General features: G+C 48.2%; 1 protein-coding gene across 1 annotated transcript in view; it reads right to left on the bottom strand.

The window, feature by feature from the left end:
* LOC139401879 (mitochondrial import inner membrane translocase subunit tim16-like) overlaps positions 1 to 4,823 on the bottom strand; it is a 175,587-nt gene extending 170,764 nt beyond the window's left edge. Inside the window, exons 1-2 of the mRNA XM_071145876.1 lie at positions 4,721 to 4,823; positions 4,466 to 4,548 (exon numbers count right to left, since the gene is read on the bottom strand). Coding sequence (XP_071001977.1) covers positions 4,466 to 4,548 — 83 coding nt within the window. The 5' untranslated portion in view covers positions 4,721 to 4,823. The remainder of the gene's footprint in view (positions 1 to 4,465; positions 4,549 to 4,720) is intronic.
* Between the last annotated feature and the right edge of the window lie 10,034 nt (positions 4,824 to 14,857).

The raw sequence follows: 14,857 nt of genomic DNA, 5'->3' as shown, positions 1-14,857 counted from the left end.
ACAGAAGAGAGAGAGAACTGGTAGAGATCAAGCTACAACTCATTTAAACAGTCATGAAGGTCATGGGGAAGGGCGTTTCAACTCTGACCCTACAAGGTCCAGAGCCTGCTGGTTCGCTGTTCTACCTGGTCATTAATTACACTCACCTGGTGTCCCAGGTATAAATCTGTTCCTGGTTAGAGGGGAACAATGAAAACACACAGAGGAACTGGCTTTGAGTTCCAGAGTTGAGTTTGAGGGTCATATAGGGGATGTTTGTGTATGTGTGTGTCTCATCATGCCAACAGTACAGCCCAACACTAGGTTTCCCCTCTCGCTAGTGGCATATATCACAGCCAACAGCCTGCATAGAGATTTGTAATAACAGAGAAACAGTGAAAGTACATGGTAGAGTAACGAGACATTCTCCCCCACAGCCCCGTTATTAACCATCTAGAAAAGACCATGACAATCAATAAACAATGAATATGATGACGCACTCAATGTGTTGCGCTTGGAGCCAAAACAGACTGAAGTCACCACATACATCATGGTAGTATTCATTAGTGCACACTGTAGTGAAACCTTCTGCAACAGAAAACTAAAACAAGTGTGTCATTGGACCAGTTTAGATAGTACCTCCCCGTCTTGGCACGTTTTCTTCCATTTGGTGACAAATGAACACAACCCAGGAACATTACTGAACCTCCATTTTCTGATTACAAAGTAAGAGCTCAGACTATTTATCTAAATAAACCCCGGGCTGACCTGTGGGATGATTGTGATTTAATAGGAAGTAGTGATTACATTTTACCCCCAATTAATCTCCCAATTCCCAGTTTATTCTGGATGGAAACCAGGAAGGAGATTAGCTTGGGTCTGAAAGAGAAGTTTGGACAGGGAGCACAGAGAGGCTTGGAATAGGAGGATGGAGGGTGAGATGTATGGAGAAAGGGAAGGGGGTAGAGAGAGGGAAAGAGTGGGAGGGGGAGCTAGAGAACAAGAAAGAGAGGGAGAAGGCAGAGGGAGAGGGAAAGAGAGCGAGACAGACAGAGAAAGAGAGACAAAGAGAAAGGATACAGAACGAGAGCAAGACAGACAGACAGAGAGAAAGACAGATAGACAGAAAGCGAGAGAAACAAGACATCTAAGCCAGTCTGTCCAGTCTACTGATTGGCTATATGGGTACCTGTTTTCTATCAGGTGTGGGCTAGTAGCATCTGGTTGGGAAGTGACTGACTGAGACAGCAACTGGACCCCTGCCACAAACGAGAGCACTCCACCATGACCATCAGTCAAATCACTGGGAAGCTATTGGGCTAGCTGCTAGGCTACACATGGACATGTTGAAGCAGGACGAGTGGGGCTGTTCCAAGATGGCAGGTCAGTTGAGCTAAAGGTCAAGGGTCAAGGGATGCTACAATTATGTCCATTCCAAATGTCTGAATTAAGTGCATTAGGTTCAATCAAAAGTACCAGCAACATGTTTTTCCTTTGGAGAAAAAGAAGGGATGGTGTTTCTGATATCTGTCAGATAGACAGTGAGAATGTTTTGACAGAGAGACAGAGAGAGAGAGAGACAGAGAGAGAGAGAGACAGAGAGAGAGAGAGAGAGAGAGAGAGAGAGAGAGAGAGAGAGACAGAGAGAGAGAGAGAGAGACAGAGAGAGAGAGAGACAGAGCGAGAGAGAGACAGAGAGAGAGAGAGACAGAGAGAGAGAGAGAGAGAGAGAGAGAGACAGAGACAGACAGAGAGAGAGAGAGAGAGAGAGAGAGACAGAGAGAGAGACAGAGAGAGAGACAGAGACAGAGAGAGACAGAGAGAGAGAGAGAGAGAGAGAGAGAGACAGAGACAGAGACAGAGAGAGAGACAGAGAGAGACAGAGAGAGACAGAGAGAGAGACAGAGACAGAGACAGAGAGAGACAGAGACAGAGAGACAGAGACAGAGAGACAGAGAGACAGAGAGAGAGAGAGAGAGAGAGAGAGAGACAGAGAGAGAGACAGAGAGAGAGACAGAGACAGAGAGAGACACAGAGAGAGATAGAGAGAGAGACAGAGACAGAGAGAGACAGAGAGAGAGACAGAGACAGAGAGAGAGACAGAGACAGAGAGAGAGACAGAGACAGAGAGAGACAGAGACAGAGAGAGAGACAGAGACAGAGACAGAGCGAGAGACAGAGACAGAGAGACAGAGACAGAGAGAGAGACAGAGACAGAGACAGAGAGAGAAGACAGAATGTGCAGTGGCAGCGTGTGACCAGATGAGAATGAGTAGAGGTCCTAACAGCGATGGCAGATTCTTCACACAGTGTTCCTCTACTAGGCCAGTCACACCCACATAGCCAGTTAACACAGGCTGAGCAAACAGACAATCCTCGCCCTAAAGAAGAGACTAGGACACCAACACATAAACCTCATAACAGGTTCCCAGATAATGATTGTGTGTGATACCTCTGTAAACTGTGTTTTAGTGGAAAATAACACATTCCTAACTCTTTTTCAAACAGGTTGTTGCCACCTCAATAAAGACAAATGTGCTTATAACAAAATAACTTAGTATTAGTAGTATCAAATAGTATTTGATAGTGATATTTTAGAAGCCCAGGACAAATACTAAAAGAGATGACGTCCACTACTTGTGGTCACTGTAGGCTACTACTTAAAATACTATAGTGCTGTTCAGAGCCCTCAAAACATCTTGGGGGAAAAAAAGGGATACATTTGACTTACCAAAACACATCTTGCATACCACTTTATGAAATCTGAGTGTTCACTATTGAGCTGATTTGGAGAGCTTCTACAGTGAATACCTGAGGAGAGCATCAGACACCACAAGGAGATTCCAGAGACATCCAGAGGCTTACAGGAAGCCTGATATCTTCTACAGTCAGACTGACAGGAAATGGAGATGAGTTGTTAATTGGGAGGGAGGGAGGTGGATGGAAGAAGGGATGGAGGGAGGAACAGAGAGAGTAAAGGAGGGAGGGAGGAACAGAGAGAGTAAAGGAGGGAGGGAGGGAGGAACGGAGAGAGTAAAGGAGGGAGGGAGGAAGGGAGGGAGGGAAAGAGACAGAAAGAGAGGGGCCGGATAGATGGATATGCAGGCCTCTTGCTGTGTAAACTCCCAAGCGACTCTCACACAAACACAGACTCCCAAAGCAGGAACATTCCGGTCAGTGGCATTCTGAGGAGAATGGAGAATGTCTCTGTGTTGTCTGCTAGTCCTGAACCAGTAAAAGAACTGGAACTATGTCACACTTATCTCTAACTGTCCCTGTAAAAGTTCTTCACAGATCACACATCTCAAACTCACCCCATGCCTATACAAACACACACACCCCTCATCCACCTCCACAGTACAGTTCCTGTGTGACAGATTGGGCCTGGGGCACCAGCTAAACACCTGTCCTGAAGAACTGAAGCAAGGACATGAACCACTGATGATCAGAACCACTGAGGACCAGAACCACTGAGGACCAGAACCACTGAGGACCAGAACCACTGAGGGCCAGAACCACGGACCAGAACCAATACCCCTGCTACCATAGAAGTGGCACAGCAGAGCAACTAAGCAGCACAAACGCATCATCCCACGTCTCTCTCTCTGACCGCCAGCCGGCCAGCACTCACTCACTCACTCACTCACTCACTCACTCACTCCTCCGCTCCTCAGCAGACGCGTTTGGAAAAATAAACGCAGGGTGCGGAGGATTGGGAGAGGTCAGAGGAGAGATTGAGAGAGGCTGGTGGCCAATGTGAGTGTGTGTGTGTTTATCGCACCATGGGGAACAGTCCATTCCTAGTCAGGCTTCCTCCAGCGAGTAACGTAGCATAGTAGTGTGTGTGTGTGTGTGTGTGCCTGCTTTCTTGCAGACATGTGAGCATGCGTGCGTGGGCACGCACTGCTACTATGACCTATAACCCCTCACCCCGTCCCCTACCCAGACAGACAGACTTGTCTTTGAGAGGACAGAGGAAGGAAGAGGGGCTCCTCTGTTTGGGACAGGACCCAGGAAATGCTTGGAATGTAGAGAGGTACTGTCATAAGTCTGGGAGGTCCAAAATCTCAATATTCTGAGGCTGTGTCCTAAATGGAACGCTATTCCCTATAGAGTGTGCTACTTTGGACCAGAGCCCTATGAGCCGCGCTCAACAGTAGTGTACTACATAGGGAATATAAGGTGCCATTTGGGACACAGCCTAGAACATGTAGGGGTCTAGACACAAGCCACACACACACATATGTGCAGTTTGTACTCATACCACAACAGGCTGCAGAGTAAATGTACACTGAACATGAAGACACACTGAATATCATAGATATTCAGCTCTCATCTGTGGCAAATTTGGTTTGGGGCCAGCTCCTGGACACTCCAACACACACACACACACACACACACGAGAGTAGGCCTATGGCAAGGCCCACAGACACACACACTCCTAACACATACAGACAGACTAACAGCATGGTCAATGTGTACTCACCCATTGGAGGTGCCCAGGTTGGCAGAGCCCAGAGAGGAACCCAATTTCCTGCTGTCCCACAGTCTCACCTCCCGACCCCGCATCTGAACACATAATCATGTAGAGTTTAATAAATACACTTTAACACACACACACACACACACACACACACACACACACACACACACACACACACACACACACACACACACACACACACACACACACACACACACACACACACACACTTAAAAATGTGTGTAGTAATGTCGTCACCTGATCGAAGCCAGTGGTCAGTATGTGGTCAGAGTCCTTGACCCAAAGGATTCGAGAGTCCTTGTTACTCTGAAGTCCCTGGGCACTCTGTAGAGACACACAGGAGGACACAGAGTTTGATTGAATACCTGGGTTAGGTTAAGGTCACAGACAGAGAGGCTATGAGAGAGACACATTGAGCAACTTGTTATGGCTAAGAGTCATGATGTTTGACAGCAAATATGACTCATAAACAACATGGTAGTAGAGGTGAAGACGTCAGTTACAGTAGTAGAGGTGAAGACGTCAGATACAGTAGTAGAGGTGAAGACGTCAGATACAGTAGTAGAGGTGAAGACGTCAGATACAGTAGTAGAGGTGAAGACGTCAGATACAGTAGTAGAGGTGAAGACGTCACAGTTACAGTAGTAGAGGTGAAGACGTCAGTTACAGTAGTAGAGGTGAAGACGTCACAGTTACAGTAGTAGAGGTGAAGACGTCACAGTTACAGTAGTAGAGGTGAAGACGTCACAGTTACAGTAGTAGAGGTGAAGACGTCACAGATACAGTAGTAGAGGTGAAGACGTCAGTTACAGTAGTAGAGGTGAAGACGTCACAGTTACAGTAGTAGAGGTGAAGACGTCAGTTACAGTAGTAGAGGTGAAGACGTCACAGTTACAGTAGTAGAGGTGAAGACGTCAGTTACAGTAGTAGAGGTGAAGACGTAACAGATACAGTAGTAGAGGTGAAGACGTCACAGATACAGTAGTAGAGGTGAAGACGTCAGTTACAGTAGTAGAGGTGAAGACGTCAGATACAGTAGTAGAGGTGAAGACGTCACAGTTACAGTAGTAGAGGTGAAGACGTCAGTTACAGTAGTAGAGGTGAAGACGTCACAGTTACAGTAGAGGTGAAGACGTCACAGTTACAGTAGTAGAGGTGAAGACGTCAGTTACAGTAGTAGAGGTGAAGACGTCACAGTTACAGTAGAGGTGAAGACGTCACAGCTACAGTAGTAGAGGTGAAGACGTCACAGTTACAGTAGTAGAGGTGAAGACGTCACAGTTACAGTAGTAGAGGTGAAGACGTCACAGTTACAGTAGTAGAGGTGAAGACGTCAGTTACAGTAGTAGAGGTGAAGACGTCACAGATACAGTAGTAGAGGTGAAGACGTCACAGATACAGTAGTAGAGGTGAAGACGTCAGTTACAGTAGTAGAGGTGAAGACGTCACAGTTACAGTAGTAGAGGTGAAGACGTCACAGATACAGTAGTAGAGGTGAAGACATCACAGATACAGTAGTAGAGGTGAAGACGTCACAGATACAGTAGTAGAGGTGAAGACGTCAGTTACAGTAGTAGAGGTGAAGACGTCACAGTTACAGTAGTAGAGGTGAAGACGTCACAGTTACAGTAGTAGAGGTGAAGACGTCACAGCTACAGTAGTAGAGGTGAAGACGTCACAGATACAGTAGTAGAGGTGAAGACATCACAGATACAGTAGTAGAGGTGAAGACGTCACAGTTACAGTAGTAGAGGTGAAGACGTCAGTTACAGTAGTAGAGGTGAAGACATCACAGATACAGTAGAGGTGAAGACGTCAGATACAGTAGTAGAGGTGAAGACATCACAGTTACAGTAGTAGAGGTGAAGACATCACAGATACAGTAGAGGTGAAGACGTCAGATACAGTAGTAGAGGTGAAGACGTCACAGATACAGTAGTAGATGAAGACTATACTACTACTATGCATCTTGCTCATAAACGTGTTGTTGACAGGGAAGGATATTGTGTGAGATCAACATTAAGATAATGTAATGACAAACAATGAGAGATCGTCTCAAAGGAGGATAGCCTGGAGAGGACAGTGACAACAGAGTGATTGACAGATTGACTCATCCAAACTGGAGGGGAAACAAGAGACTGTTCTCAAGTGCTGCTTGTGAGAGATTCACAGAGGTCAAACTAGGACTTGTCCAAATGAAATAATGAATGAAAGGCTTGTTATTGTTGTTGAACCAGATTAGGTGACTTCTGCCCCCGACACCAGGTTCTATTACTGCTATGACAGAGTCTCTATGTTACTGAAACACTGCTACCATGGAAATTGGTGTCAAAACAACACTGTTAGAACGTTAAAACAACATTGTTGCAACATAAGACAATATTAGACAGGGGTGCAGCTGCCCTGAAACTGACACAGGGTCAGGGAAGAGGAAGGATGTAACTGAGCTTAGCTTTTGCGTAACGGCACAGTAGGTGTCACAACAATGTTGTGAGAACGTTAGACATGGTTCCTGCTCCCTTAACACTGATACAGGGAAGAGGTAGAGTGACAACTGGAGTTAATTTAATGTTACAGTAGTTGTCACAACATGCCTAAAGATCTTCAGTGGAAACCGATGTCAAAACAACGTTGTTGGAATGTACCTCAGGGCTGCTGCTCCCCTGACAGTGATATGGGGTCAGGGAAATGGAAGGGTGACTAACAACAGAGGTTAGGTTGGCCTAATGATACAGATCTTTAAGTCTGAAAAACACAGACAACCCCCTGTTCATGTGTGTTCATGTGTGTTCATGTCCGTCCGTCCGTCCGTCCGTCCTCATCCATATGTGTGTCTTCCCATGTCTGCCTGCATTTGTGTGTGTGTGTGTGTGTGTGTGTGTACAGTACTCCAGTTACGCTGAGAGCCTACTCTGGGCTTTGAGTTAACAGGCTCAGTGGAAGTTTCCACAGAGTAAGCCGCTGGGCTTGTCCCCCCCCAAATTACTGTTGTCGTTTTTTACCACCCGTCTGTCGCCGTGCCAACCCTCGGAGGAGCGTGACACCACAGCTGTGCAACAACAAGGAGAGGGTTGACACGTGTGTGTGCTGTGTGTGGTGACATCTCTAAAGAGGGCAGTCGTCGCCCGGGCGCTCGCACAGCGACACTAATCACCTCGTTGCAAGGCAGAGGAAAAACAAACACGTGGAATACCCGAGCTGCCGTGTAGTTAGTGTGACAAGGCCTCTCACTGTGAACTGTGGGAACCCCTCATTCAAGAAAATGGTTGAATCCCAAGGCTTGTTGTCATGTATGGGACTGAACCAACAGGTTTAAGAAAACAGGGGGTGCAAGTGGAGGAAAGAAAAAACTAATCTGAGCTGCCGTGTAGTGCAGAGCTTCTAGATTAAAGTTTGAGTGTCGGGCCGGGCCTCACTGTGGGAAGATCCCCCGTTTCAGAATGTGAGGCAGTCCCCAAGGTCATCCATCACATATGAGACTGAACCAACAGGTTGAAGAAAACAGGGGTGAAAATGAGACATGATCATCTGCTCAAAGAGCTCTCCACATGTGCAGGGTGGGACCCATCCCACATGTGGGCCCTATCAGGTCGAATTAAAAGCCCACTTCCCCTCCTCCCCTGCTCTCCCCTCTCTGACGTCTCCCTCACCACACTCCCAGCCTTGTGGTTTGGGGATCAAGTGCTGAGGGGGATAGAAACATGGCCTGGTTCATCTCTACTTCTTCATTTAAACGCCTCATTGCGTTTTTCTCTCCATGGCTCTTCTCCACTGGTTACATACGGAGGACTCCAGTATTTATGCTGCAGTAGTTTATGTGTCGGGGGGCTAGGGTCAGTTTGTTATATCTGGAGTTACTTCTCCTGTCCTATTCGGTGTCCTGTATGAATTTAAGTGTGCTGTCTCTAATTCTCTCTTTCTCTCTCTCTCTCTGAGGACCTGAGCCCTAGGACCATGCCTCAGGACTACCTGACATGACAACTCCTTGCTGTCCCCAGTCCACCTGGCCGTGCTGCTGCTCCAGTTTCAACTGTTCTGCCTTATTATTATTGGACCATGCTGGTCATTTATGAACATTTGAACATCTTGGCCATGTTCTGTTATAATCTCCACCCGGCACAGCCAGAAGAGGACTGGCCACCCCACATAGCCTGGTTCCTCTCTAGGTTTCTTCCTAGGTTTTGGCCTTTCTAGGGAGTTTTTCCTAGCCACCGTGCTTCTACACCTGCATTGCTTGCTGTTTGGGGTTTTAGGCTGGGTTTCTTTCTGTACAGCACTTTGAGATATCAGCTGATGTACGAAGGGCTATATAAATACATTTGATTTTGACACACACACACACACACACACACACACACACACACACACACACACACACACACACACACACACACACACACAATCAAATAGACAAAACACACTAATGTGCACTCACACAATCCTTCAGCCATTTATAGATCTGGTTGGTTGCACAGTAATGTGAGAATTGACAGAGTGTAGAAGCTCAAGGCCTTGCGGGGGGATCGGTTGGTACAGGGAGGTGGACGTTAGTTACACTGTGGAAATGTGGTCTCTATTGATTTCAATGGGAAGGAATCCCAGTCGGTAGTCTCCCTCTCCCCTGGGCCATCACACCACACTATACACGGCCCAACCAAAACAAAGGGCTTGAGCCAGTTCAATACACCAGGCCAAGGCTGTGTGTGTGTGTGTGTGTGTGTAGCTGCTCTGCACTAACCATGGTCCTGTCCAAATCAACGTAGCATGAAGTGCATATATCATTATCATCAAGGTTACAGGTTTGATTGTGTGTTTGGCCCACCCCACACACACACACACACACACACACACTTCAATAGAGCGGTCTTTAAAGTAAATCCTCAGATGTACTGTCTCTTGGAGCAGCATACCAGGTATTGTATCCAACACCATCTGTGAGGTATATGGAGAACTCAGCAGAAGTGTTGGGGTCTTGTATCCAACACCACCTGTGAGGTATATGGAGAACTCAGCAGAAGTGTTGGGGTCTTGTATCCAACACCATCTGTGAGGTATATGGAGAACTCAGCAGAAGTGTTGGGGTCTTGTATCCAACACCATCTGTGAGGTATATGGAGAATTCAGCAGAAGTGTTGGGGTCTTGTATCCAACACCACCTGTGAGGTATATGGAGAACTCAGCAGAAGTGTTGGGGTCTTGTATCCAACACCATCTGTGAGGTATATGGAGAACTCAGCAGAAGTGTTGGGGTCTTGTATCCAACACCATCTGTGAGGTATATGGAGAACTCAGCAGAAGTGGTGGGGTCTTGTATCCAACACCATCTGTGAGGTATATGGAGAACTCAGCAGAAGTGTTGGGGTCTTGTATCCAACACCATCTGTGAGGTATATGGAGAACTCAGCAGAAGTGTTGGGGTCTTGTATCCAACACCATCTGTGAGGTATATGGAGAACTCAGCAGAAGTGCTGGGGTCTTGTATCCAACACCATCTGTGAGGTATATGGAGAACTCAGCAGAAGTGTTGGGGTCTTGTATCCAACACCATCTGTGAGGTATATGTAGAACTCAGCAGAAGTCCAAATATCTCCATCCACTGGGGGACTATTAAACACATACCAAGCCAGATATTTCCTAAGCAACGTGGACACTAAACAAAGACAGAGATGATAACTCCTTAGTAAGATAAACACCACAGCCACAATGAACGGGGGATGTTTCAAATGGTACAGTACCATGGCAATGCCTTATTCAGGTACAGGACATGTACTTATAATGTGTGTGTGGAGGGTCTGGTGGGTAGGGTGTGTGTGGAGGGGCTGGTGGGTAGGGTGTGCGTGGAGGGGCTGGTGGGCAGGGTGTGTGTGGAGGGGCTGGTGGGTAGGGTGTGTGGAGGGTCTGGTGGGTAGGGTGTGTGTGGAGGGGCTGGTGGGTAGGGTGTGTGTGAAGGGGCTGGTGGGTAGGGTGTGTGTGGAGAGGATGGTGGGTAGGGTGTGTGTGGAGGGGCTGGTGGGTAGGGTGTGTGTGGAGGGGCTGGTGGGTAGGGTGTGTGTGGAGGGGCTGGTGGGCAGGGTGTGTGTGGAGGGGCTGGTGGGTAGGGTGTGTGGAGGGTCTGGTGGGTAGGGTGTGTGTGGAGGGGCTGGTGGGTAGGGTGTGTGTGAAGGGGCTGGTGGGTAGGGTGTGTGGAGGGGCTGGTGGGTAGGGTGTGTGTGGAGGCGCTGGTGGGTAGGGTGTGTGTGGAGGGGATGGTGGGTAGGGTGTGTGTGGAGGGGCTGGTGGGTAGGGTGTGTGTGGTGGGGCTGGTGGGTACAGTGTGTGTGGAGGGTCTGGTGGGTACAGTGTGTGTGGAGGGTCTGGTGGGCAGGGTGTGTGTGGAGGGTCTGGTGGGCAGGGTGTGTGTGGAGGGTCTGGTGGGCAGGGTGTCTGTGGAGAGGATGGTGGGTAGGGTGTGTGTGGAGGGCCTGGTGGGTAGGGTGTGTGTGGAGGGGCTGGTGGGTAGGGTGTGTGTGGTGGGGCTGGTGGGTACAGTGTGTGTGGTGGGGCTGGTGGGTACAGTGTGTGTGGAGGGTCTGGTGGGCAGGGTGTGTGTGGAGGGTCTGGTGGGCAGGGTGTCTGTGGAGAGGATGGTGGGTAGGGTGTGTGTGGAGGGGCTGGTGGGTAGGGTGTGTGTGGAGGGGCTGGTGGGTAGGGTGTGTGTGGAGGGTCTGGTGGGTACAGTGTGTGTGTGGAGGGGCTGGTGGGTAGGGTGTGTGTGGAGGGGCTGGTGGGTAGGGTGTGTGTGGAGGGGCTGGTGGGCAGGGTGTGTGTGGAGGGGCTGGTGGGTAGGGTGTGTGGAGGGTCTGGTGGGTAGGGTGTGTGTGGAGGGTCTGGTGGGTAGGGTGTGTGTGAAGGGGCTGGTGGGTAGGGTGTGTGTGGAGAGGATGGTGGGTAGGGTGTGTGTGGAGGCGCTGGTGGGTAGGGTGTGTGTGGAGGGGCTGGTGGGTAGGGTGTGTGTGGAGGGGCTGGTGGGTAGGGTGTGTGTGGTGGGGCTGGTGGGTACAGTGTGTGTGGAGGGTCTGGTGGGTACAGTGTGTGTGGAGGGTCTGGTGGGCAGGGTGTGTGTGGAGGGTCTGGTGGGCAGGGTGTCTGTGGAGAGGATGGTGGGTAGGGTGTGTGTGGAGGGGCTGGTGGGTAGGGTGTGTGTGGAGGGGCTGGTGGGTAGGGTGTGTGTGGAGGGTCTGGTGGGTACAGTGTGTGTGTGGAGGGGCTGGTGGGTAGGGTGTGTGTGGAGGGGCTGGTGGGTACAGTGTGTGTGTCTCATATGCTTCCTCTGGGTGAATATTATGACAGATAGGAATGTCTGTAGAGGGAGGGGCTCATGACGAATGGAGAGCTCATAGCATGGATTTAATAAATGAGAGAGAGAGAGAGAGAGAGGTACAGAGAGAGAGAGGTACAGAGAGAGAGAGGTACAGAGAGAGAGAGGTACAGAGAGAGGGAGAGGTACAGAGAGAGAGGTACAGAGAGAGAGAGAGGTACAGAGAGAGAGAGAGGTACAGAGAGAGAGAGAGAGAGAGAGAGAGAGAGAGAGAGAGAGAGAGAGAGAGGGGTACAGAGAGAGCGAGAGAGAGAGCGAGCGCGAGAGAGAGCGTTGTGTTCTACAACCGTCTCTTCTCCTCTGTGTTCTATAACCGTCTCTTCTCCTCTGTGTTCTACAACCGTCTCTTCTCCTCTGTGTTCTACAACCGTCTCTTCTCCTCTGTGTTCTACAACCGTCTCTTCTCCTCTGTGTTCTACAACCGTCTCTTCTCCTCTGTGTTCTACAACCGTCTCTTCTCCTCTGTGTTCTACAACCGTCTCTTCTCCTCTGTGTTCTACAACCGTCTCTTCTCCTCTGTGTTCTACAACCGTCTCTTCTCCTCTGTGTTCTACAACCGTCTCTTCTCCTCTGTGTTCTACAACCGTCTCTTCTCCTCTGTGTTCTACAACCGTCTCTTCTCCTCTGTGTTCTACAACCGTCTCTTCTCCTCTGTGTTCTACAACCATCTCTTCTCCTCTGTGTTCTACAACCATCTCTTCTCCTCTGTGTTCTACAACCATCTCTTCTCCTCTGTGTTCTATAACCATCTCTTCTCCTCTGTGTTCTACAACCATCTCTTCTCCTCTGTGTTCTATAACCAGCTCTTCTCCTCTGTGTTCTATAACCAGCTCTTCTCCTCTGTGTTCTATAACCAGCTCTTCTCCTCTGTGTTCTACAACCATCTCTTCTCCTCTGTGTTCTATAACCAGCTCTTCTCTGCTCTTCTGGCCAAACTCAGAGAGACTTGGGCTCTGACTATTGTACAGTACTTACTCTTGGTTGGTGTTGAATGTTGCCATAACGTTAGGGCAGTGTTGTCTGAAAGCAGTAGTGTTGGTCCTCATTCTTACTGGCTGCCACTGTGTACCAGTGGATGAAACAAGCTGTTTTAACACAGGAGACCTGTCAACAGAACTGTCTCATTGTGTTTAACGTATTATCTATCAGCTCTGTCTGTTGTTGTGATAACTGACATGTCTCACAGCAACTAAATAAATGACTTAGTAATAACTGACATGTCCCACAGCAACTAAATGACTTAGTAATAACTGACATGTCCCACAGCAACTAAATGACTTAGTAATAACTGACATGTCTCACAGCAACTAAATAAATGACTTAGTAATAACTGACATGTCCCACAGCAACTAAATGACTTAGTAATAACTGACATGTCCCACAGCAACTAAATGACTTAGTAATAACTGACATGTCCCACAGCAACTAAATGACTTAGTAATAACTGACATGTCCCACAGCAACTAAATGACTTAGTAATAACTGACATGTCCCACAGCAACTAAATGACTTAGTAATAACTGACATGTCCCACAGCAACTAAATGACTTAGTAATAACTGACAAGTCCCACAGCAACTAAATGACTTAGTAATAACTGACATGTCCCACAGCAACTAAATGACTTAGTAATAACTGACATGTCCCACAGCAACTAAATGACTTAGTAATAACTGACATGTCCCACAGCAACTAAATGACTTAGTAATAACTGACAAGTCCCACAGCAACTAAATGACTTAGTAATAACTGACATGTCCCACAGCAACTAAATGACTTAGTAATAACTGACATGTCCCACATCAACTAAATGACTTAGTAATAACTGACATGTCCCACAGCAACTAAATGACTTAGTAATAACGGACATGTCCCACAGCAACTAAATGACTTAGTAATAACTGACATGTCTCACAGCAACTAAATGACTTAGTAATAACTGACATGTCCCACAGCAATTAAATGACTTAGTAATAACTGACATGTCCCACAGCAACTAAATGACTTAGTAATAACTGACATGTCCCACAGCAACTAAATGACTTACAGCAACTAAACTAAATGCCTTGTTTAAACTAAATGCCTTGTTTTTAGGATACTCCCAGGCCTGAGCTGGGGAGATGCCCAAATGGCGCAGGCCGGACAATGACGCGTCGCCAAGACAGACACAGACACAGACACAGACACACACACACACCTCTGTCATAATCTCTTTGCTCATTTTCCTCAGGTAAAGTAACACCGTGCTAAGAAGAGACCCGGCCTAAAGATATAGCCTTGGCAACATATGCCTTACATCAAATCTAAAAAGACGTGCCTTGACCTAAATGACAGGGTAGACTAGAGGGCAGTCTCAGCCAGATGTCCTGTGTCTAGGCTCTTGTGACAGAGTTACGTACACGCAAGATTCCATTCTGGGTGCCGAGATTACCCTCTGTCTGACCTGTACAAAGTATCTGCATCCCAAATGGCACCCTATTCCCTACGTAGTGCACTACTTTTGACCAGAGCACTATGGGCCCTTGGGATCGGGTCAAAAGCAGTGCAGAGAAGTGTGCAATTTGAGACAGAGCCAATGTAATTTACCATGACAGCAGCTTTCAACAGACAGCTCCAGGATTGAAGGCAAATAAACGGCAGTAATATCAAACAGAACCCTGTGCATACACACACACACACACACACACGTGCTAGCCCTACATCTAACAGTCTGACGGTGATGATGTCACTGTGTCCGTTGTCCACACCAGATCTGATGGCACGCGTGCCTGACAGAGTCTCAGACACATGGTGATGTCATAATTCAGCAGCGCTCGCTGACAGCAGCGGCAGTGGTTGTGCAGCGGTGTGTGTGTGTATGTGTGTGTGTGTGTGGGGGGGGGGGGGACACTCAGGAGGCCAGGGGGGCCCAGAGTTATCCAACAGGCTATAGAGCTCCCCCTTCCTTCCCAGTCTCCCTCCTGTCTCCCCAAAAACGGTGTTTCAGATTTAGGGTAGGGGACCTTGCCTGGCGGCCAC

Source organism: Oncorhynchus clarkii, unplaced genomic scaffold (assembly GCF_045791955.1).
Source record: "Oncorhynchus clarkii lewisi isolate Uvic-CL-2024 unplaced genomic scaffold, UVic_Ocla_1.0 unplaced_contig_537_pilon_pilon, whole genome shotgun sequence".
NCBI lineage: Eukaryota > Metazoa > Chordata > Actinopteri > Salmoniformes > Salmonidae > Oncorhynchus > Oncorhynchus clarkii.
This window is presented reverse-complemented; position numbering and strand designations above follow the sequence as displayed.